The 22683-nt window shown below is 33.3% G+C and overlaps 2 protein-coding genes across 4 annotated transcripts; one reads left to right on the plus strand and one right to left on the minus strand.

Moving 5' to 3' along the window:
• The first annotated feature begins 3967 nt into the window (after positions 1-3967).
• On the plus strand, positions 3968-14550 carry LOC114196085. 2 transcript variants are annotated; one of them, XM_028086606.1, is made up of 11 exons: positions 3968-4674; positions 5613-5698; positions 5830-6023; positions 7083-7122; positions 11730-11814; positions 11899-11976; positions 12076-12201; positions 12837-12958; positions 13647-13686; positions 13829-13903; positions 14247-14550. In XM_028086606.1, exons 1-11 carry the CDS (start codon positions 4337-4339, stop codon positions 14413-14415), a joined length of 1353 nt encoding a protein of 450 aa, XP_027942407.1. In that variant the 5' UTR covers positions 3968-4336; the 3' UTR covers positions 14416-14550. The 2 variants fall into 2 exon arrangements, with proteins under 2 accessions (XP_027942407.1, XP_027942408.1); XM_028086607.1 differs by having other exon boundaries at positions 3971-4674; positions 11733-11814.
• A 204-nt stretch (positions 14551-14754) lies between these two features.
• LOC114196084 (O-fucosyltransferase 16) lies at positions 14755-20749 on the minus strand. 2 transcript variants are annotated; one of them, XM_028086604.1, is made up of 10 exons: positions 20178-20749; positions 20025-20075; positions 19817-19907; positions 19614-19690; positions 18968-19056; positions 18695-18878; positions 17682-17863; positions 16485-16587; positions 15846-16177; positions 14755-15755 (listed from the first exon to the last, which is right to left on the minus strand). In XM_028086604.1, exons 1-10 carry the CDS (start codon positions 20343-20345, stop codon positions 15314-15316), a joined length of 1719 nt encoding a protein of 572 aa, XP_027942405.1. In that variant the 5' UTR covers positions 20346-20749; the 3' UTR covers positions 14755-15313. The 2 variants fall into 2 exon arrangements, with proteins under 2 accessions (XP_027942405.1, XP_027942406.1); XM_028086605.1 differs by having other exon boundaries at positions 19776-19907; positions 20178-20747.
• Positions 20750-22683: the final 1934 nt, after the last annotated feature.

Here is a 22683-nt window from a genome sequence, read left to right on the forward strand (position 1 = left end):
TCAGGTAATGGAAAGTGGATTTTACTTCAATAGAGGATTCAACCATATCCATTAATTGATGAGAGACATCCTAATCATATAAAGTGGGTGACTAAATTGTGATCTTCGAGAAGAAACAAGAATGTATCAGGAAGGTTGAGTTGCATTGCCTTGCCTTGTTATCCACTTGAGGCAACACTCTTTTTGTTCTCATTCTGAAATGAATGTAATCAACCACAAATAACATTGTTTGGTCTCCTCGTCAAAGTGCAATCAGAGTGATTTCACTTCTTAAACAGTTTATGCGTGCCACGTTAAAAGGTTACTGACCATGAGTTTTATGTCATGTGTCTGGTACCACGTCAGTGTGCACTTGGATTGAGTCAGCTTCTTATCCACCATTTCTGTCAAAACATACACTTTGACGTGTGCTTGTGGAAATGAAAGACACGTGCCGAGACAATGTTTAACTGAAGGGTGGAAGTGAAGGTGCAAGCAATTTTCAGTGACTAGACATAAGACTTGAGGCTGAGGTGTGGATAAGGTGAGAAGACTTTTGCTTTCCAACGGGGATTAATACTTTATTTACTTTTGTGCCTCCTATTTCCACGTTATCCATTCTGCCATCATCCTATTCGTGGATTCTATCCCGTGTTTGCAAATCTTTCCCAATCAGAGGATGTCACACCACTCAATACTTAATGACACTTATTTAGTAATAGTTTTAATTTTATTTTGATGGCCACTATTATTAATTTTATACTTTTTTAATGAAAAATCCATGGATTAGAAAAGACACCTCAGATATTAGTCGATGACAAATTTGATGGACGTATCACAAGCATAGCATGAATATTCAACAATTTTTTAAATTATTCATAATTTTTATTTTTTATATATTTGATTCTCCTATTTTAAAAAATTATAATTTGTCTATTTTTATTCAGCTAAATTGGATCAAAGTAAAGAAAATAAAATATATGCAAAATGATAAGTTGACCAACTTAAAAATTAAACAAAATAGAGGAATCTAAACTTATATTTAAGTCTATTTTTTATTATATAAATTGTTAATAAAAAAATATATCAACATATAATTTCATGTTATATATATACTTTTTTACAAGAAGATTCTTATCCTCCATTCTCAACCAATTAAATACATATTGCTTTTCAAGATAATTTTTTTAATCTAATAAATATTATGTTTTTTTCAGATTAATAAAAAAATTATAATTTCCATATAAAAAATTGAATTTTATTAGTTTTGTTTGAAATTTCTTAATAAGTAATATACTTGAATATATATTTTATTTTTAGTAATTATTAAGTGTATTCATTAAACAAAGTTAACATTAATATTAATTTAAAAGAAATTAGCAAATATTAATTATATATTAATGTTAATTTTATTGATCAATGTAAAATAATTATTAAAAATCAAATATATATTCAATTATATTAATCATTAATTGAATTTTAAAAAATTAATAAAATTAAAATTTTATTACAAATATAATAGTTGTACTAAACTGGTTACTATAGCTTGTTTTATCTATATATAGTTGACTTTTTCATTTACTTATTCTTTTTAATCTAGTTTTTAATATACTTGGATAATTAAAATTTGAGACTCATTTAACACTTTTTGATACATAATATTACCACCACAGTTTTTCACTTCACTCACACCAATATTTGTTATTATATGGAAGAAACTAAGAGGGTGTTTTCTTTCATGTATTTATTATTATATGGAAAAAATTATGGGTGATAACATGGTATGAGTAGATAAATTTGAGAGTGTAAGAACCAATTTAGATTAATTTAAATAAATAAATTTGTGTTTTTATTTTAAGTGATTTAAAAGAAAACGTGGGTGGATTTAAAAGTTAAGTTTAAAAAATATTTTAATAAATTAAAATATAAGATTAATATTTTTTCTTATAATTAAAATTAATATATTATTATTTATTTATATTGGCTTTTATTATTATTATTATTATTATTATTATTATTATTATATATTGGATATATAAAATAGACAATTTTAACTGCTTAATTTCATTTAATTGTATAAAGTATATAAAGTATAAAAATTCATAAAGTATAAAATTTCATTTCTTCAGTTGATTTTTATTGTTTTATAATTTATCACTCTTTCTCTCGAAGTAGATCAAAGTTAAACAGGTAGATCAAAGTTAAAAAGTAAATTTGAATAAAAATTTATAAGTCATAATTTATTTATAATTAAATTCATATTAATTATCATTAAATTTTAATATCTCAATCGGTGGTAACAGATCTTTAATAAATATTTTTAGAGGTGTCAAAGTTTTTATATAAATTATAAAAATTGTTGAGAATGTCAAATATATTAATTTTTTTTAAAATAATTTAAATTATATATAAATTTATTTAAGTATAAAAGAAGAATTGAGAGTCCAAAACCTCCTATGTCAACACTCATATCCGTCTCTTCTGTCAGCTATGTGGATACTTTAAAATCCAATAATAGTTATTACAATAAAAATTATAAAAGAAATGAAAATTAAAAAATACATTCCACAAAATATAAATAAATAAGACCTGTTATGAAAAGTATTTTAAATAGAATGTTTCATATAACTTATTCGCATAATAATTTTCTTAGCAAAAATATGAATAATTTTGAGCTCCATATACCATTTATTAGTAGAATCATAAACACAAACAAGTAGTTTAATATCATCTACCACGATAACAAATGAAGTAGATTAATCAATAATATTAAGTAAATGAAAATTTAAACTTCTATCCAGAATCACACTCAACTAAAACTCACAAGTGCTTATTAAATATTTATGTTTTTAAAAATTTAATGTTATTATTTTTTGGGTTATTCAATTTTTTAATACTTTGAATTGACTCGGATTAAAATTATTTCTCTCACTAACCATATTAATTTATGTAAAAGTTAATTTATTACATTCCTTCCTCTTAAACATTAAAAAAATCAAAAATATCTCAAATTACCATAATGCAAATCAAATTATTGTAATTTAGTAAAGTGAGAGTTACATTATATCTTTTAACCCATTAAGCATATATATATATATATATATATATATATATATATATATATATATATATATATATATATATATATGATAGATGTATTGAATACGACACATATCTGATATATTAATATATTTATTTTTAAAATAATAAGATACAATACGTTATAGATAGGTATAATATAAGATAGTTCTTAAAAACATAATAAATATATAATTGTTTTTGTGTGAACCAAAATTAAAACTATATGTACTAAAGTTGTCAACATAAAAAATATAAATTATTATCATCATAAAAGTATCATTACAAGAAAACTCTTAACTAATAATGATCAATTTTAGTAACCAAAATTATGTTAGAGATAAATTTTTTAGTTAAAGATCAATTTAGAAAATAATTATTTTGGTAATCAAAACCTAAGAACTAATATTAATGACCAAATTAGAAATCAATTCGTAATTAAAATTATTTATCAATTTAAAGATAAATTATAAATTTTTAAAACTATTTTAATTATCAATTTGATCATTATATAGTAACTAATTATTTTTATCACTAAAATTAATCACTATTCAAATAATTTTTTATAATATACTACAATTTTATAAATTAAATAATATTCTAAAATATAAAATACAATACATTCCACAAATTAAAATATGGGTGCATCGTAACTTTTAACTAAAATCGACTAGGTCCTGATTGAAATTCATCCACAAGTTAGATCATTAAAAAAAGAGTACTCTTATTCAGCTGATTTTGTGCTCCTCATCCAACAAAGATACAGACGGAGGTTGTAAGAGTGACACGTGGCAAGACCAAAGTGGAATAAGGGTTAAGGGTCACAAATATTGGTGGGACCCACGTGCTCACGTGTATATGTATATTGGAGTAAATCTTGGGATTCGTATTGTGATCAAAGTCCAGCCCGGATCTGATCTCATCTCACTCTTCTTCTTTCTCTCTCTCTCTCTCTCTCTCTCTCTCTCTCTCTCTCTCTCTCTCTCTCCTTTCTTCTCCTCTTCACCATTCCATTCCCCTCCTCTTCACCTCTCTTCAAATTCCACCTTCTCACTCTCTCTCAGATCAAATGCTTATAAACAACGATTCCTCTCACTCACTCCCAACTTCATTTTCATCCTTGCTCAACAAATACCGCGCCGCTACCAATTTCGTTCGCATTGCTATTCTCTGAGCACTCCGCGGCAGAATTCAAACGGCGAAAAGCGACAGCGCAGTCACACGCTTCGACGCACTATCCTTCGCTGCCTAATTCGTCAATGTGATTTGGCATTCATCAATGGCGGCGAGTTCTAGAGGCTTATCCACTACGCAGTTCGATTTCAAGCTGAGAGTAGCGCCGCTCAATGTCGTTCCGCTTCACAAGAGTCACGTGCTGGAGCTGGCTCCGAGCAAGCGTAGAAAGCTCTGCTTCGAATTCGCTGATCGAGTTCGACTCGGAAGTGGCGCAATTCGGTGCTGCTGTTCTGACTCGGTTACTCCGATTCGCAGAACGAGTGGACCTGGCAACGGCGGAGACAAGAACGAGGAATGGAGGTTCGAGACCAAGAAAAACCCTCACATTCACCGAGTGAGGGTTCAGGCCTCTCCTGCCGCAATGCCTTTCGCTTCTCCACCGTACGTTTATAATTAAAATTGTTGTTGCGTGAAAATCCGTTTCTATATTTAGGTCTTAATAACCTTGCGTCTTTGATTGATGAAAAATTAAAAATAAAGGGAGAACAGTGTTGAATTGCGGTTTTTGCATGATATTGGATCTGCATTTTGTAGATGTTACTTTCATTATCTATGCGAATGTACTGACAAGTTTATCATCGCGATTTGTAATATTTATGCCTGTGTGATAGCTGATAATGTGCTTGTACGGCTTTGGCTCAATTAGTAAGTTGAGGTGATTCCCTGGTGAGTTGAATGTGCGTTATAACATCACTGAATGTGAACTAATTAATTACGAAAACTTCTATCCTGTTCTTGCATTCTCTTTCGTATTTTCTAATTATGGGGGCCAACAGACGACATGTTGATACGCGTGAGTACCATGTTATGGTTTTCGTGAGATGAGAGGAAGAGAGTGGTTTTATGCAAATTAGCTTAGTATGTAAAAGTTATGATGCGTCGACCTTATTGGAGACTTGAATGATTTAGCAGGTTAAGTACGCAAAGTGCCAGCTGGGGTAGACAATATTTATAATACCGAGTTGAATACATACATTATGAAGGTTGATTTCATTATATACACTTAAAGGGTCAATTATTTTTGAATTGTTAAACGTTTTTGGAAAGGGGTTTATCTAGATTTTAATAATGTCACGGTGCTGAAAATGTTCTGACATACATTTAAAAGCAAGAAAGGATGAAGCATTTTTTCAATTTTTCCTCCCTGTCTATGTTTTCCAGTTGTCAAACGGTTTTATTGAAAATAAATGAAGCTTTACTTGAGCAAGAGATTTATATCCTTGAATCTTAATTGGCTGTTGTTTATACATTATGCAACATATGGTTGTAATTTAAATTTTTCTCCGTGGTTATGCTGCTTTGTGCCATGATGGCAACAGATCATTTCTGAAGCAGGAAAAATTTTCTCCACGTTGCACCCCGAGAAATTCTGGTCCACAGTCACGTGATACACCACCGAAAAGAGGTATTTTGTGTAATTTATATCCTTACTGCTTTGCCGGAAACATTATTGAAGGCCTTCTGATGATGTTCTCCAGTGGCCAATCATGGAGTGCTAAAGTATTATATCTGTTTGTGTTCACTGATTCCTAACAGACACTGGTATAGCAAATGAGAAGGACTGGGGTATCAGCTTGTTAAATGAAAATGTTAATGAGTCTGGCACAAATGAAGATGGGAGTACCTGGTACAGAGAAAGTGGGGAAGAACTGGGTGAAAATGGATATAGATGTAGATGGACAAGAATGGGTGGTCAATCTCATGATGGTTCTTCAGAATGGAAAGAAACGGTATATTGTAATTTTAATATTTGAATGTCCGAGTACGTTTTTAAAAATAAAATATAATATTAAATGGGGTAGTAAATCTATGATTTTATGCTAATGCAAGTGTTTGAATGAAAGCTATCTTCCAATTCTTTTGTGGAAGTCATCACATATAATCTTGTTGATACCTGCTGTTTATTGTTGTTTGCCTAAAGAAATCGTGATACCATGGTAGAGGACTGATCCCTTGTACCAGATGAAAAGGAGAGATCTTAATTTCCAAACCCTAGATAATAAAGATACCCGTGTTAACCTTCTGGTTATGAATGTTTTATGGTAAAAACGGTAACAATGAAAGCTTATAGCTGAATAATGCTTCATGATTTTTCTTTTAAAGGAAGAGGTCTTGAGTAATTTCTCTCCACTTGGATTAAATAGTACCGTAGTTGAGATTAATGCCTTAGTATACCAAGTATTGCTCAATGTAATAAGATCTTGATATGTAAGCATTTCACATACCTAGAAAATATCTAGCGTTGCATTTGAATATTTCGAGAGAATAACATTGGGATTAGTTCTCTAAACCCTAAATTATTATTGATATAAATATTTTTAGTGCCAAGTAACTCTAAAAATACCCATCTTATTGACGAGGGAATGCTGTACTATTTATAAAATCTGAAATCTGGATGTAATTCTTCTATAGCTGAACCAGGAATGACTTCAATTTGAATTTATTGGGAGTATGGTGGTTTGGGTTTTCATTGGTTTTGTTAAAATCAGTCATTAGGATTGATTTTAAGCAATTAAAACTGGGACTGTTTTATTGGAAAAGAAAGAATTTATTCTTCTTTTTTTATTTTCGATGTAATGACAACTTTCTTTGTCAATAATAACTTTCTACTTTTAGTTAACATAAAAGCCCAAGGGTTGATATTAACAAAACTCTTCTTTTAATGATAGCCTGATTAGCATTTTCCCTGGTGGAGTCATTTTTAATGTTAGATTCACAGTATTCATAGTGTTATCTGTATCACACCTCAGGTGGATTCTTTTAATTGGTTTTATTGATCTAATTGGCAGTGGTGGGAGAAGAGTGACTGGACTGGATATAAGGAGCTTGGTACGTTCTTCTTTATATTTGAAATAGCAACCTTAAAGTACTATAGGGCCAGTGCAGAATTACTTCTGGGCAGAAGTACATGATTTTCCTGGTAAAAAGGAATATAATTTGTTGGTTTCAAACTTACCTTTGGACCCTGGTCAAACACTTCATTTAATTAATTAATTATTATTAACATTTGGATGGGCTACGCTTATATGCACATGTATGTAAAAGTGACATTTAGTTTATAATAGGGTCCAAAATGAATCAACTGATTAAGATTGTGTATATAGGAGAAGGAACAATAAGCTAATAGCTGCCCAGGGACGTGGAATGTGGCATGCCACATGTGATCCGGTTGAGAGGGAAGTCAATTTTAGGAAGCGTGTCAAAGGAGGAAGGCAGGCAGGAATCAATTTGAACTCTTGATTTGGAGGAGACTAAGCACTCCCATAATGCTTAGTTTTTCAGTTCTATACTCATAGACACTGTTTTAGGCTCTATAAATAGCTGATATGGGTCTTATGCACTTGGTAAAATACCAATTTTCCTTGTGTCTAATCCCCTAGTACCTGTCATTTTGGTATTATAGCTCTCGATTCTGAGAGCTTGGATGGTCATCATACAAGCTCTGATGGAGGCAGGAGTGATAGATGTGGATCAAGGAAAGTTGAGTGAGATTAAGAAGCTCTTGCTGTAATGATTGTCATTGGTAAGTATGGGCAGCAACAGTCACATTGATGTGGAAGTTGGAAAGTGTTCATGGATTAGGAGTTATGGGAGAGAACCTCGAAAGTCATATTCATCATCTTGATGCAGTAAAGATACTCCCATTCCACTGTATTGGAGAGAATGGAAATTGGAGATTAGAATATTCTTTGATGATGCATATGGGTGTATTGTTTGGTTTGAATGCTATTTCAAATTAAATTCCATCACTCAGAAGAAGCTCAATATGTTGTTGCTTGTAGGAAGTTCTGGCCTTGGATAGATATCATTGGTGGGGAGGACTTCAAAGTAATTATAACATGGCATTTTAAAACTGGGTTCACCAATTCATCCAAAACCCATTTTGACCTCTACTAAGTATTCAATGGACTATAATTATCATGGATCCCATTAACAATTGCAATGCTCTTATGCAGCTCTAAAGAAACCGGATTATGCCAGTTGAAAGGCTTTTTCTCATTAGAATGAAGGGGACATGAGTCCTAGAGAACCAACTAGAAAGTTAGCCTGATAAGAGTTGCTTATAAGTTAAGACTTGGTTTGGCTGAGCTTCTTCAGAAAGACTTATATAGGAGAGAAAAATTGAGAAAAAATGAGATTGATACCATCAAACTAAATGTTTATAGGTGGTCCACTAACGGTCTAATAGTGAGTGACATGATAGGTTCAACAAACCTTGTTTGGATAGGCTTTGATACCATCTTAGGAAGTAGACTTTAAGTCTAACTGAACCTCACAAAATTGGTTTGGTAAGATGAGGTTTACACACTTATATAGAATTTGACTATATCTCTAGTTGATGTTAGATCTTCAATAGTTAAATCCGTTTTCTCTAGAACCTAGTTCATATTTTCTTCTACTGAGTGATTGCTTGCCTTCTTAGAAATGAGTGGATTTCTATGCCCTTGATAATTTATATTAGAGCAAAGCTCAGCCCCTGCTAATAATATTAATAATTTATTCCATTGCTTTAGTTTCTCAACTACAAGCAATGCAGATTTAACATGATTGTTTACTGCCCCCACCTGTCAAACAAGATGAGGCTGGCTGACCTATGTTTCAACTTAGTTTCTTTTTGTTGATACAAAAGTTACTAAGAAAACTTTACCTCAATCAGAAACAATTGTCAAAGGGTGAACACGTGTAAGCTAAGCACCTCTTGGATTAGGTTTTCTGCCATCTCCTTGTCCATGGAAGGGTGACGGACGTGTACAAAGTGCACATACCTAGTTAGGTGATCTACCACTACAAAGAATGGTATATTGACAAACTTAAGTAGGCATTGTTAGGGGTTGCAATAAAACCACCTAGCTATGTTAGAGATAATGTTTGGTGTTTGTATCACTAGCTGCAACAAATTGCTGCATATCCTTTTTCATACTCTCCTAAAACACTATCCTATATAACCTTTCGATATTTACAAAAAAGCTTGAATGATCTGCCACTGAAGAATTATAAAATTCTGAAAGAAAAGCAATGGAATATGGGGATGTTCTTCATAAAATCAGTATGTTTTTGTATTAAAGGTTATTCCCTTGCAGAGTAGACCTGAGGTGAGACATTGGATCTGCAATCAGATATTGTACACTTAATTTTAACTTCTGATCTGATGGAATTTCACTGGCACAGGCATCTGATTGGCCAAATTGCATAGCAGTGATGGCAGCATATTTCATTATTTTCAGTTTGGGTATTATAAGTATCAAAGTTGAATCCCATCAGCTTGGAGGCACACTTAAATTGATGTTCTCCCATTAAAGTTGCTCATTGAGGAATTTCAAGCTGCTTTAATCACTGTAAATCATAAAATTAGTGTTATTATCAGAATGAGATTCATTGTCTACTCAGTCCGGGTACTGGATTAAATATTTAATTTTTATAATAAATATGTAGTTTGAAAGTTTTTTTGTATATATAACAAAAAGTCGGCTTGTTGTGGTGGTTGAATTTATTTTAGCTTCCTAAAGGAATAAGGCTGGAACCCATATGGGGCCAAAATTTCAAAATTTGGTGATTTCACTCCTAAATTCCATTTGCCTTCCTGCACCTTCCAGGTTCGTTATGTGTGATCAATCCAGTTCGTGAAAAAAAAAAAATTCCACAAAGCAAACAGTGTTGCCATGTTGGTATGAGCTCACTTTTATAGACAGACTAGTTCCCACAGTTAGACAAGACTTGAAACTCCTTACATAGTAGTATGGAGCCTCCCCTATAGTCATGTCCTCTAGCAGATCAAGATAAGTTGTATAAAATTGTATCCCATTATAAAGTTGGGCCCTCACTACATATTGCTGTACCTGATAATGATGGATCTTTTAAGATCACTTTTGCTCAGACTTTTCCAAGTGATTCCATTGAAATTTGCCATGATTTTACCCAAACCAGATAGTCATTCCATGCCTAGTGCCCAACCTTGCAAATGTAGATACAACTTAGAAATCTAGCTGATTGAATTGCAATGTTTGAAATCGCAGATAGGTACATAGTGGCTGGCACTAAAAATGCTACAGTGAGATAGCGTATTAGCAGGATAACTATTATTCTGAAATTTCTTATATTTTATGTAAGGTAGGTACATATAAATTCTAAAAAATTATACTAAAATTTAATGAAGTCACAGGCATAGGTATTTTCAATAAAACATACAAGTAAATACCAATACAAGTCTAATACGAGTTTCGTACATGGGAATTATCAATCATCATCTTCTAAATTTAAGTATTCTTTATAATTGTCACTTTACATCTATTGATCTCAATTCTGGAAATTAAAATCTCAAAAATATCATTCCAAAAACGCTTAGTGTCTCTGCTCACAGGGTTTCTTCTTTTTGTGATCAACACAAAGTGTTGTTATATCATATAATTGAATGATTCGTTATTTTCACTTTTCGCACTTTTCTTTAACCAAATTTCATGAATGAAATTGAAAAGCTATATAAGCTGGAATTGTAAATGAAACTATGAAAGAAATTAAGAAAGTTCTGAAATTATTTTAGTTGATTATTCCTCTACTTTATTTGTCATCCAATCAATCAATGCATACAATATATTTGGTTGTTTTATTAGTTTCTTTCCATTCTTCCAAAATAGAGGCTTTACAAACTTAGATATAAATAGTTGTTTTATAAAACTTTTGGTTAAGTTGTTTAATCTATTTTCAAGTTTAAACTTATTAGATTAAACATTATACATCATCTATACAATATATTTGAAGTAATTTTTTATTGTCTCTAAATTACAGTTCACAATTCAAAAATAAGCTTGTGCATTTTGGGTCTCGATTTATATCTTTATGAATGATCATTTATCAATTATGGTGGGATCGCTGAGTTGTAATTTCATACATTGTCCTTCCCTTATAGGGAATGGCAATATCGCATGAGCTGGCATTAAAACATTTTTTCTGAATCGAGTATCATTATCATCCAATGGTGTAATTGATTGAAGAAATGCTGAATAACAGTTTTTGCATCACTTGTTAGACTCTTAAATAATCTTCGGAGACTTTGGGTTTGGGTGTAAATGAACTTAAAAACCATAACTATAGGGTAAGGGTTGTCCCTCACTTGTATATATTATTTTGTCTCTACAATGTGGGATTTTCAACACTCCCCTCATATCAAGATTTGGGCTTCCTGAGTGAGAAGTTTGTAGGATTCAATATCTACATGTGATTGAATATAGGTGACTCAATAAACCTAACAATAACCACTAGAAAAAGTTTTGAAGCCATCTTAAAATCTGGTGTTTGGGTTTAGTTCAACCCACCAGCTAGCTCAGAATTGTCCCTCACTTGTATACGCTATTTTGGCCACACCATAGACAATGTGCCATAACCAACAAATATAAATTCTGTGATTCGTTTGTGCATTTGATTGATTTTATACACTCTAGCAGGTGTGGAGAAATCTGGTAGAAATTCTGAGGGGGATTCTTGGTGGGAGACGTGGCAGGAAAATCTTCATCAAGATGAATGGAGGTCATTACTTTATTTCTCTGCTTGTGATGATTAGGTAAACCCGGTGAATTCTTGACACCATGTCTTGCATTTTTAAATTTGCAGTAACATAGCAAGAATAGAAAGGAGTGCACAAAAACAAGCAAAATCAGGAACTGAAAATGCTGGATGGTATGAGAAATGGTAAGGTGGTGTAGTTTATCAGGGGGAGGGTATTTGGTTTTCTGTATGCATTATAGGCCTAATTCATTCCAATATTCTATGTCTGTTCAATTCGGTTAGGTGGGAGAAATATGATGCTAAAGGCTGGACCGAGAAAGGAGCACACAAGTATGGTAGATTGAATGAACAATCATGGTGGGAAAAGTGGGGAGAGCATTATGATGGAAGAGGGTCTGTTCTGAAATGGTAAGGGTTCTGATTTTCCCATCTTAAAATGTCATTTACAATGTCATGTTTCTCTGTACTAGATATTTTTTAAAATAGCTTTTTAATTTGATGTAGTGATAACTGTGTGTGGTTTGGTGAGTAGAGTTGGTTTTCATTTGTATTGAAATTTGTGTAATTATACCGTCTAATTTTCTATAACGAACTGTAGAATGGTTTGATGAATCTAAACATCAAATTATTATATTGATTTTGTGCACTAAAATTTAAAAACACTAAATGACTACGGGTATGTGATCAAATGGTGGATATCTTTATTATTTGTATTGGTTAGTTTTAAGACATTGTAGACTGAAAATTAACATGAACTTAATTAGCATGACTTGCAGGATGTACTTTCAGACTTTTAGCCCAGCAATAGATTTTCGAAATTTTATCTTATAAAATAGTATTCACGGTGTAAGATTGATTTTGATTTATGGTAATGTCAATGGACACTATCAAGCATTGAATTATGACAGTTTTTCCAGGAGCACAGCAATGCCTTACCTTTTAATTTGTGGTCATTGTTTTTTTTTTCATTTTTTTTTGCTTTCTTTTTAATGGTAATGTGTTGATTTCTTTCTGCTTCCTCCTCCTTGCTTACACTTCCTCAGGACAGATAAGTGGGCTGAAACCGAGCTTGGAACGAAATGGGGGGACAAGTGGGAGGAGAGGTTTTTTAAAGGCATTGGTTCAAGACACGGAGAAACATGGCACGTATCTCCAAGCAGTGAACGTATGTTACCATCACTAAAATTTTAGTGACAAGTCTACTTTCATATTCTTACCATTCAATAACCAAACATCATAAACATTCAACAAAATTAAATTTGATAAAATATAACATATCGTGATTTATATTGTTAATCCTAAAACTTTCTTATTGATGAGCCACAAAAATTGCACCTATTAGAGCACTTAAGAGAATTATTGAAATAGTTCAAATGAAAGTGTCTTTTCATTCCATTTCATGATTTTCGTAGTGCTCCAAAAGATTTAATAGACGAAGGTTGCATTCCATTTGAATCAAGCATGATAGTTGTTTTCGTATGTAAGATATGAAATATGTAATGCATTTCCTAAATGTTAAGTCAGCAACACTTCCAAATGCCACTTCCTTTAAAGTATTGAACATGAATATATGACTCTAAAGAGTTGAACTAATCTTTGGACAATTTTTTCTATACGCATTATTTAGAGAAGTTATATGAAAGAACTTTTACAAATTAGCTTGTGCAAAAACTAATTTGAGCTCGTGGAAAAGTTCTTCTGATTTTTTTCTCTCCTACTAATACTTAAAAAGAAGTTTGTTCAAGCAAATGTTGGTTCCGTAAATGGGTCTCCTGGGTTTCTCTCCTTTTCACTCCTGCTTTTACATGCTTGCTAACATGGTCTTCTGTCACGATATTCCTACATTTTACCAGGTTGGTCAAGAACTTGGGGAGAAGAACACTTTGGAAATGGGTATGGTATCTAAAGCTTACTTACAGCTGATTAGTGGATTATTTGTTTATGGCAACGGTTTAAAAATGCTTTAAATAGATCTGTATCCAATAACCCAGTTTTTTATTCTAATATCGACTGGTTTTGGTTTGGTTTGTAACAGGAAAGTTCACAAGTATGGAAATAGCACGACTGGTGAGAGCTGGGATATAGTTGTAGATGAAGAAACATACTATGAGTAAGAACATTCTTTTCAACAACTAGCCATTCTATTGCTCATCTATAATCAAAAACTGAATGTAAGGAATATATCTGTCCTCTAGTAATCCAAAGGCCTTTGATGCATATAGAAGTGTGTGTCTAGCAAGTACAGATGCTTTCCGTTTTCATAAAGAAAAAAATTGCTACAAAATACTCAAGTATTACAATACTGGTCCATTTTAAAAATAGAATATATTTGAATTATCAAATTAGTCACAAATTGGTCTCTATAATTAGATTATAAAATGTGATTAACGTTTGTGATTACGAATGTTGGTAGACATATTGGTAATTTGAATATGATAATGTCTTAAATTTAGGGCGGAACCTCATTATGGATGGGCGGATGTTGTGGGTGATTCAACCCAATTACTTTCAATTGAGCCTCGGGAGAGGCCTCCTGGTGTCTTCCCTAATATAGACTTTGGTTCGCCTCTATCGCCTGAGGCTAATGATGACTCCCCTCAAGATTTGCCCCCTTCACAATGAACATCATCTCACTTACAAGCTCCATTATTTATTTTCTTCAATTTTAGGGAGATTCCATCGTAACGATTGGAACCCATTCTGTAATATATACTGTGGATCGATCATTTTATTCATTCTTTCCATTTTAATGTTCTACCTTTACTTTTTCCCCTTTGGTTTCCCTCTATTTATACTTGACGATTTTTCGTCATATTATTGGATAATTTTTCTACGGTAATCGATACTGTGCCACGTAAATGATGCTAAACGCAGCTTGATATTTAACGTTTATACTCATTCGCACGCAACGCAAGCGAATTATTGGAAATAAAATCTACCTTTCACTATGACAACATTTATGGAAAGAATTTATCTATGGTTTTAAAATGGTTAACCTGTCAGGACATCACTATTGATTGCTACGTTCCCTTTAGGCGAATAAACGACAGTTGACATCATACGTCAAAGGAAGACAGGAAGAAATAAACCAGTAAGTACTGTCTATAAAACTGTAAAGGTTTTCAACTCAAGATATACAGATTTTCCGACTTCCTCGAAAACTCGATTCAATTTTGTGTGCATCTATATGTCGAACGGCTGTCCTCTAAAATCTACTTCCATTGCTCGCTTCTGATCCTCTTTTCACAGATTCAAGTACAAGTCCAAAACAATCCCAAAAATCAGCACCAAACTGAGGTCATTATGTCCTTAGAAATGCAGAAGATGATCGTATGATTAAATTTTATGATGTCTTTTAACTACAGTTCGCCAGTATTGAGAAAGGAGCGCCTTTTCTGTTTCATTTTTTGGGCTGTATCAGCAGCTGTCAAATTGAGCAGCAACTGCTCAAGGGAACGTGATGAGGACAAACAACCATAACAAGTCAACAGGTACATCAGCACTGGACAGGGCACCATCACTAATCTGATATAATTTCCTCCAAATCAGGATCCTCGAAGTTCATAGCATCATAGTCCGCAAATGTTTCATTGAATGTACCCTTATCTGCTAGATCATTCTGGTCCTCATCATCATCATCCATTTCTACCCATTCAGGCTCATTGTCAACATCCGGTTCATCATTTGAGGCATTTCTCTTAGTTGTATTATCCTTTCCATGTTTTCGAGGTCCTGAATTTTTCTCAACTTTGGCTGTGGAATCTTCACATATGCAGGTCGATGGATTCTCATGAAATCCGCCTCTACCTGGTCTTACTTCCTTTGGCTCCCCCATGAAGCCTCTCTGGAAATTACGGACACTGGAAGCAAAAACATCCCAAGTCATGTTTGTTCTATTCAAGAACAATCGGTAGAGTTTTTTAGCATTTGGACGAATGGTTGGTTTATGCCCAAAGTATCTCCTACAAGAAAGTTCCCAGAGAGCTAATTAGCTGTAATAGATATCAGTGAACAACAGAAATTAAAATAGATGTAAATGGAGTATAACATACCTTCGTCCAGCTAACATTTTTGCCATATTTCCATTATTATTGGTTACAAATACATCACTTTCATCACAGACAATGAAGTCAAGTGCAGCCATGCGAGAAGAAAATGAAGAAAATGATTGTAATTCTTCCTTGGTAGCAATGGTCTCTTTTGAATGGTAATTAGGAAATAATTCCTTGAGAGGCGCCAGCGTTCTTTCCCCTCCATATACTTCCCCTGATGCAACGTAAATATGAACATCAGAACCATATCCCAATGCTCTTAGCATGAGACCAACTTCTTCTGGGGTTAATGGGCATCTTCCCTGCCTCCTTGCCCTATCAGGATTGCTTCTCTGCATATCAATATCCTCATCATTTACCAGTCCTTAAATCAATTTTCAAAAGTGTAAACACAGTTCAGCCAAACATTTTTTGACTAAGTCCTAATTCCCTAGCATCTTGCCACTATCAGGGTGAAGAATGTTCAGCCGTTTAAAGCCATTGTTGATATTCATTCTATGAAAAGATCCTGTTAAGTTTGAATCCTGTGTAATGCTATGGTTTTGGATGTCCACTCAAGCATATGAAAAGAAGCTACCGAAAAGTGAACAAGATGTGCTTACATTTTCAGTATCACCTATATTTTAACATGAGACTTACATGTAATGTCTTCCACCTCCGCCTTATTGCGCCTAGTTCTTTCTGCTCCCTCTCCCCTCCACCATAATCACATCCAGAAAATGCCAGCATATCAGGTTCAAATCTGTAGAAAAAATGGCAATCAATTTACAAATTTTTCAATTGCCATCTGTTATTCTACCTAATTAACTGCATCTTAAATGTAAAAGAGTAAAAGATATTGCTGCTTGTGCAAATAGAATCAGCCAATGTTTTTAAAACTAAAGCCATCTTTGACTGGTAGAAGTACATAATCAATGGGTCACCGGTGTGTATGGGTGGTGTAAACCTCTCCAAGCTAATACAAGTTGGTGGGTATTGTTCTCACTTCCTATTACACTTTTCACACAATTTAATTATTTTGAATTAATTTTCAGAAACAGCTAGTTACAAGCATATCACGTGGGTCTTGAGGGACACAACAAATGCAGCACAAGTCCCGAGAGAGCACTATCAGGAACGCAGTACATCATATAGGTCTTTTATTAATATAATGGAAAAAATGGACGGTCCATTCGGACAGGTTTATACCGCTTAAATCCCATTTTTTACCAGTCTGATGACCTGGACCCCAAATTAGAGACATGCTCGATCTAAAAAGTAAATTGGGCTGTATACACCTTTGAATCCCAATCGGACCAACCGGTCCAAACAGGGTTTTAAAACTCTGGAATCAACAAAAACTGCAATAAGTACGATCAATCAGATTAAGCTCAGGATATGGACTTGACCTAAATTATGAGCAGTACTTGAGTTCTCAAACAAACTGGCTACTTTTTACGACAAAGAGAAAGGGGAAAAGGCAATAACTGGCTGTTAAGACAAAAAGGGCCAACAAGAATGGACATGGCAATCACTGGCTCAATTTGAATTGTATTACTTGCAAATGCTGTCAATCAAAACGCGGTCCTCCATGAAACAGATCATTCTTGTGTAAGTGTTTCATATTTTATGGAAATAAATTGGATGGATACTTTGTGATATGCTTATCTAGTATATACAATAGAAATGTCGTATATGCATGTAATGCAGCTGCGTAAGATTTATCTGCATAGGTATAAACACTATATATTCTAGAGTTTTGGTGGTCATCATATTGAAAAATCTCATTGGTACCGAAACATGTGAATTTAATGCGATGTATACAGTTAATAAAAGACCAAAATTCAATCAAACTACCTTAAGTGCAGTGCAATATAATGTTTACTTCTCATCCTCATCCAATGGACCAATTTTTGCCCCATTGCAAGTATTGGGCTGGTAAATTTTAAAGCATGGTAATTAACTCTACATCTCAACTTCTGATATTCTGTATCCAACCTGTTTGCTAGCCTGTAGTCAAATTTGCTAAGCTGCACAGCCTGCCACAAAATGAAGCAAACAAATAGATTTCCTGAATAAGTAAACATTCAAATAGTTATCTGTTTATATGGTGGTCAGAAAAAATGTATCAAAATTTAAGGCATTATTAATTACTGTTTACCAAATGTTTAAAACAATACAACATTTGGCAACTAACTACAGCTTTCTGTCTTTCCGAAATCTAAATTTCCTGAACATCTAATGCAGTTTTGTGAACACAAAAATGTCCCATTGTGGAAAGCAAAATTCACAAATAAAAAAAAATCCTGTAATTTATAAAAACTTGGATTTCAAGTCCTCTAAAACTTGAGAACTTCAGGGTTTGAAATTTGAATAAGGTAGTCTTTCTAAGCCGTTGGATATGATGGATCAAATATGTGGCTCTGATGGTTCAGCGAATGATATTTTTTTGACTGAAATTTTTTGGCAAAATTGAGGGGGCAAATGGATTGGGATTTGCAGATAGAGAAATATAAGATTGCTTCGCTGAGAAAAGATTTAGATAAGACATTAAACTGAGGTAAAGGAGTACAAATAACCTAGCTTGATTCATAAGATAAGTTAGGCATCACACACTTGGGGGATAAAATTCATCAGACTCAGGTATGCAACTGATTGGAGGACCAATGTTGAAGAGTTCATACACTCAAATAAAACAACTTAATCAAATCTAATAGACTTGCTATAAGATCTACCTAACGAAGAATAGAATTCTAGTCCTTGATCTAAATGCATTAACGACCTTCCTACATCTACTTAACAGAGAGAATCCAGTATGTTGCAAACCACAGTAGCACCAGTAATAGTTTCAGGAGATAAAAAAAACTTACATGTTTTTTCACGAGTACAGGTAATATGCGATTTATATAACATCTTTCATTACACTTCCTTGGAACCCGCATATTGTATGCAGATAATGGTTTCCTACCCTTACTGGGAAGTTGCTTGATAATCTTGACATCTTGGGACAGATATGATACAAACCAATCAACATCAAAGATCTCTGAGAAGTTACTGCAAAAAGTAAAGTATGTCACCATTTCACAATACTTGGATATCCAAATCAAATCACAGGGGCAATCCGTGCCTCTTTTGTAACTGACCTAGAATCTTTCCAGAAAGATCGTTGATCCAATTTTGGAACAACAAGAGTAGCATTCAAAATTCGTGCAGCAACAACAGCATCTGTAATCTGCCAGTTGCGGAAACAGAAGGATTGGCATTAATAGCAGAGTATGATTATAGAGTGTTCCAACAACAGCTATCATATACTGTAATGTACTATGGCGATATGCATAGTAACCAGAAAAACAGGTGCGCTGGTTGCAGCAAACAATTTAGCTGGACACTTTGTCTAAAACCTAGCACAACCAGAAGGATAAGGGATATATTTCATCCATGGAAGCAAACCATAGGATTGTCAATAAAATAGTGTATTTAGAGAGAGAGAGAGAGACACACACACACACACAAAGACAAGAAAAAAAAGTCCTATACTAATAAATGCCACATTACTCACTACAGCAAAAATAAGTTGATTCCGTTCGACAACATCAATCTACGGCCGAATCCAATTGAGGCAGCAGAAGCACTTTCCCCATTTTTAAGTTCATTTCACATTTTTATTAACTAAAGTGTATAAATAAAAAGATCAGACTCCTAAACCCACAATTTTTTTGAAGTAGAAACAGAAGCCGCATATCAAATCCTTGCTTGACTATAACAATCACAAAGAATCCAAATAATTACCCCCGTTCTTTGCTGATTCAAGCCTCCACTTGTCGCAATACACAAATATCGATTCGAATGTGTCATCACTTGAGCTTCTGCCACACGGAAAGCATAGTTATCGGTCATTACATACATTCATACATCCAAAACCAAATCCAAGTTCCAAACGAAAAGTTTTACATCGCATCACTCCACACTACTGAACCAACAATGATACGCACTTTGAAACTTGTTGCTGGAATTGCTACAGCCGTAGAAGTGCTCTGAATTTCGAGAAGTCCAGATATCGCGTCCCAACTTTCCTCCATCTCTCTAAATATTATCATTAAATTAAAACAAAATCAATCAACAACGGAATCGAGATCCAATAACACAAACGTCAAACCATCGCCAAATTCAAATAGAAGCCAGCAAATGAAAAGCCCTAACCGGAACGCGGAACGCAGGATGTTCAATCGCCTCATCCTTATGAACGCTAATCTGAACAATAATTCCATACATAAAACAAAACAAAACGATTAGGAATGTGCGATCAATTACTTGAACTATCAGAAACCGCTGTTCACGAGAGAGAAATAGTACCGTAGTCTGTTGTCGTTTCAACTGCATACGATCGGTTTCGACGGGAGAAGGAGCTAAAAACGAGAGGAGAGCGAAGAGAAACAGTAGTGCGGCGGCGACGGCGGAAAACACCGGAATCACTACACGGAATCGTTGGTAATAGTGTTGACGCCGCCGCTGATATGCCATTTCTCTTTACCTCTCTCTCTCTGCGTGTGCGTGTGCGTGTGTGTGCTTATTGAAGCACCAACTTGATAAAATTATTACAGTTTCATGTTTATAATTAATAATTAATTCTGAATCGCACACGACTACAGCATGGCATTGCCTGTGGCGTGGTGCGTTGCGTAAACAGATCTGTTTGTTTTATATGATAGCGTTGCAATACGAGAACCTCTTTCTTCTCTCCTTGCAACGCTACCAGGTAAGGTTTATGACGCTTCCCTTCTTCATCTCTCTATCTATTGTGCTCGTCTTATTTCTTATTTTTGCCTCCCACGTGTACTGTGTCATCTTTTCTTTCCTTTAACAAACGCGCATCACTACTCTCTTCTTCCTCCAAATTTTCGAGATTTCATTTCTTGCCAACTTCGCATGCTGAGTGAGTGGTTGGGATAAATATCAACACATGTAACAAATGTTTCCATCAAATATTAAGCCTGGAATAATGGTCCAAGCGTTTTTTCTAAGCATTTCGTAGCTCAGTAATCGTATATCCTCTCTGTAATAATCTTTTCAAGAAACGATTTAGGAATTTATATTCAGAAGAAAAAAAATGCATTCAAAGGTCATTTTTAATGAGAATTTTTATTTTAATGTCAAGACAAGAGAGTTTGGGAGAGGGAAGTTGTAAATAAAAATTTCAATTGAAATCAAATGTGATTAGATTAATTAAAATTAAGTGATCTGTTTGTGTTAAAAACATTGAAGATGTAAAACAATAGTTACAATATTTTCGTTAAATTATTTAATAATTTTATTACAAAAGTTATTGAAATGAGTAACATTTTGAAATTCTTTTCAGTAAGTTTGTTTAACCTTTTGAAAAACAAAAACAGAAACATTTATAAAGATGAAATCACTTGCTTTTTTACAAAAACAGAAACTGGTAAATGGGATGCAGTAAATTTGGTGAGAAAATAGTGTAGCATTATTAATTATATTATGTGAATATTTTGTGATAAAGTGGAGAAAAAGTCATGTTGAAATATGAATTCCTAACTTGGACAGAGAGGAATTTTAAAGAAAAATATATATTCGTTTACTCAAAAATATTTGTATGATTTCGTATTGGAAGGGTCAAATATTTTTATATTGTTATTTAATCACAAATCGTTGTTAGTATTTCATTTCTAAATTAGTGCTGATGTGATTTCTTCGATAATTTGTAAAAAAGTAACAATTTTATTATATATGATTAATTTCAGATTAATCAACTTCGTAAAATATTTCAATTTATATATTTAATACCTGTTTCTTCCCATATAGAAAGAGGATGAGGGTACGTTTTATTCGATTACAACGAATAGGGGTAAAGAATGTTCTGATATTTGAATTTTCTAGAATAAAGAAAAAGATCGATTCAACATTATATTCCTAACTTTGAACAAAAGGAATGTTCTAAGGAGAATAGACTTACATTTTCATCAAGCTTCGTTCAATTTTAATTTATTTTAAACAATCTACCTAATAAAGACATTGTCCTTCTACTTTATTCGTCCACTTTTATTCTTCCGAACGAAGAGAATAGAGATATTAAGAAGCGCACACGTAAAAAAAAAAATGAAAGAAGAAAAATAAAAATTTCAAGGTTAAAAGGTAGACAAAAGTGAAACAAAATTGAATTTTTAAGTATTGACTTAAATTCATTTTTCTGTATGACTCATTTTGACTTTTGGTTAAAGTTGACTTTAATCAATTTCACCTCAGCTGGTTTGATTTGTGTCGATTTGAATAGATTCAATTTTGACACAATTTGAATTGATTTGACTTTCATCGATTCGAATCAATACGATCAGAATTGACTCGACTCAACCTTCAACTAATGGAAATTGATTTACACCTTATGTCTAGGCCAACTCGATTCGATCTTCGGCCTACTCTAATTTGACTTGACCTTCAACCAAAATTGACTTTGATTTCGGACTGACTCGTCCCGACCTTTTTCCTGGATTAACTCAGCTTGACCTTTGGTCCGAGCCAACTTAGCTCATGCTTTGATCCAGACTGACTTGTTTTGACCTCCTACCCGATCCGACCCGACTCAACCTTTTAGACTTGTAATTTTTTTTATTATAACCAATAAACAATTTCACAACTTTAACTAATAAACAATTTTACAACTTCGAAAATTTCAATTTTTTTAAGTGAATAATAAACTTTTGAAATATTTATTATTCACTAAAAAAATCCTCGTCCAAATACACCATTAAACATCATAAACAAAATGTAAGTGTTTGTTGTGATAACAAACGTTTGAAGTGGAACTTTTAAGCCAATTTCTTCCATTCAAGTCACACTTGAGGAT

The sequence above is a fragment of the Vigna unguiculata genome, chromosome 9, assembly GCF_004118075.2.
Source record: "Vigna unguiculata cultivar IT97K-499-35 chromosome 9, ASM411807v1, whole genome shotgun sequence".
In the NCBI taxonomy this organism is placed as follows: Eukaryota; Viridiplantae; Streptophyta; class Magnoliopsida; order Fabales; family Fabaceae; genus Vigna; species Vigna unguiculata.